The sequence below is a fragment of the Halyomorpha halys genome, unplaced genomic scaffold (genome assembly GCF_000696795.3).
Source record: "Halyomorpha halys isolate HHAL.00 unplaced genomic scaffold, Hhal_1.1 Scaffold662.1, whole genome shotgun sequence".
Classification (NCBI taxonomy): Eukaryota; Metazoa; Arthropoda; class Insecta; order Hemiptera; family Pentatomidae; genus Halyomorpha; species Halyomorpha halys.
In genome coordinates, this window is record NW_027111704.1 from 97,872 (window position 1) to 99,452 (window position 1,581).

The following is a 1,581-nucleotide window of genomic DNA, read 5'->3' on the forward strand; positions in this document are numbered from 1 at the left end:
AAGACCAAAAAAATCAGTATGTAAGTGAAGGAAATAATGAAATTGTTATAAAAATAATTAAAAGGAGCTGTTTGTAGGCATCCTTGAAAATGACCTAAGTGGTCGAAACGTTGGAAGTTTTAAAAAGAATAAAGTTGAGAAAAAGGAGAAAAATTGTATTTATAATTGTTTAATTTTAACTAAATAAAATAATTTATAAGAAACTATAATTTGTGTTCATTAATGTATATATATCCTTAAACATAGCAATAGCGAAGCATTGTCGGGTCAGCTAGTTTATAATAAAGAGATTATATTAAACTTAAAATTGTAACTTTTCCCCGATGTGTGTCCGTTATTCAGAAGTTTTGCTATAGTTTGTTTTGTTTAATTAATTATTGAAGCGATCATGAAGGTCGGAGTATATTTGTTGTATTAGAACTGAAACAGGTTGAGAATCGCTTCTCAAGGTGGACAGGGTCTGCCAGATTTGCTGAAAAGTAGAACCTACAAGAATTCTCTCTCTCCCCCCCCCTACTAGAATTATCAGGAGTTAGTTAGTGCCAGTCCAAGGAGGTTCAGTATGCGCGCCTTCTACTTCAGCCTGTTCTTCGTTCCTCTCATCACTGCGATTCCTGCCGGTCTTATTTTTATTTTATTCTTTTTATAGCGTATTTTTATTTATATATTTTTTTTGCAAGAGTGCATATTAAAATCACCAATATATATATATACATACATACATATATACACGCACAGTGGTGTAGTATTCTCTCTCTCTCTCTCTCTCTCTCTCTCACACACACACACACACACACACACACACACTCACTCACTCTCACTTAATTGTTGTACTGCTCAACTGCCTCATACATAGCATACTTAACATTAGAAAAGAACAATTTGTTTTGAAACCAATTAATACAAATAGTCACATTATAAAAATAGTTTTCTTTTCTCTTAAATATATACATACATACATACATATATATATATTTTATTTTTAGCTTCCTATCGTTATTTTTAATTTTTTCATTACTTTAAGTTGATAGCTGTGATCATTATTGCTGTATAATACTAATACTAAAAATTCAAAATGCATATTTGAAACTTTGAAATAAACATTATTGTGGCTTTCACTCCAATTAAGGTTATCCGGATAATTTTGATAACTAATGGATTACCTCCATGATAAAAATTTCCTACCCCTATCCATTACAAAGATGAAATTTATATTAAATTCTTTATTTGAACATAATACAAATACACCGATTCTAAAAGACTATTATGCAACATATTGCTATTCAGATTGTTCAATAATTTATTCATGATATCTATATAATGTGAACTTAAATTATTTGTTTCAATTATAAAATATAAAGCATGCCCAGTATTTTTAGTTATAAGTATAGCCTCTGTTATTTTCCTGTTTTTAGTGTAATTAACTATTTCTAATACTTGTGGGTTTTTAAAGTTAAAATTGTGTTTAAGTTTTATGCTGTGTTGGGGCAGAGCTGTAGTGTTTATGATTTTAACTTTTTCGCAATTTCTTTTCATCTATGTTCGGCGCGAGCGGCAAGATCCTGAGTTAAAAAGTACGGT

General features: G+C 29.9%; 1 protein-coding gene across 1 annotated transcript in view; it reads left to right on the plus strand.

The window, feature by feature from the left end:
- The first annotated feature begins 471 nt into the window (after positions 1–471).
- LOC106685137 (protein takeout) overlaps positions 472–1,581 on the plus strand; it is a 42,145-nt gene continuing 41,035 nt past the window's right edge. The window contains exon 1 of the mRNA XM_067049729.1: positions 472–620. Coding sequence (XP_066905830.1) covers positions 563–620 — 58 coding nt within the window. The 5' untranslated portion in view covers positions 472–562. The remainder of the gene's footprint in view (positions 621–1,581) is intronic.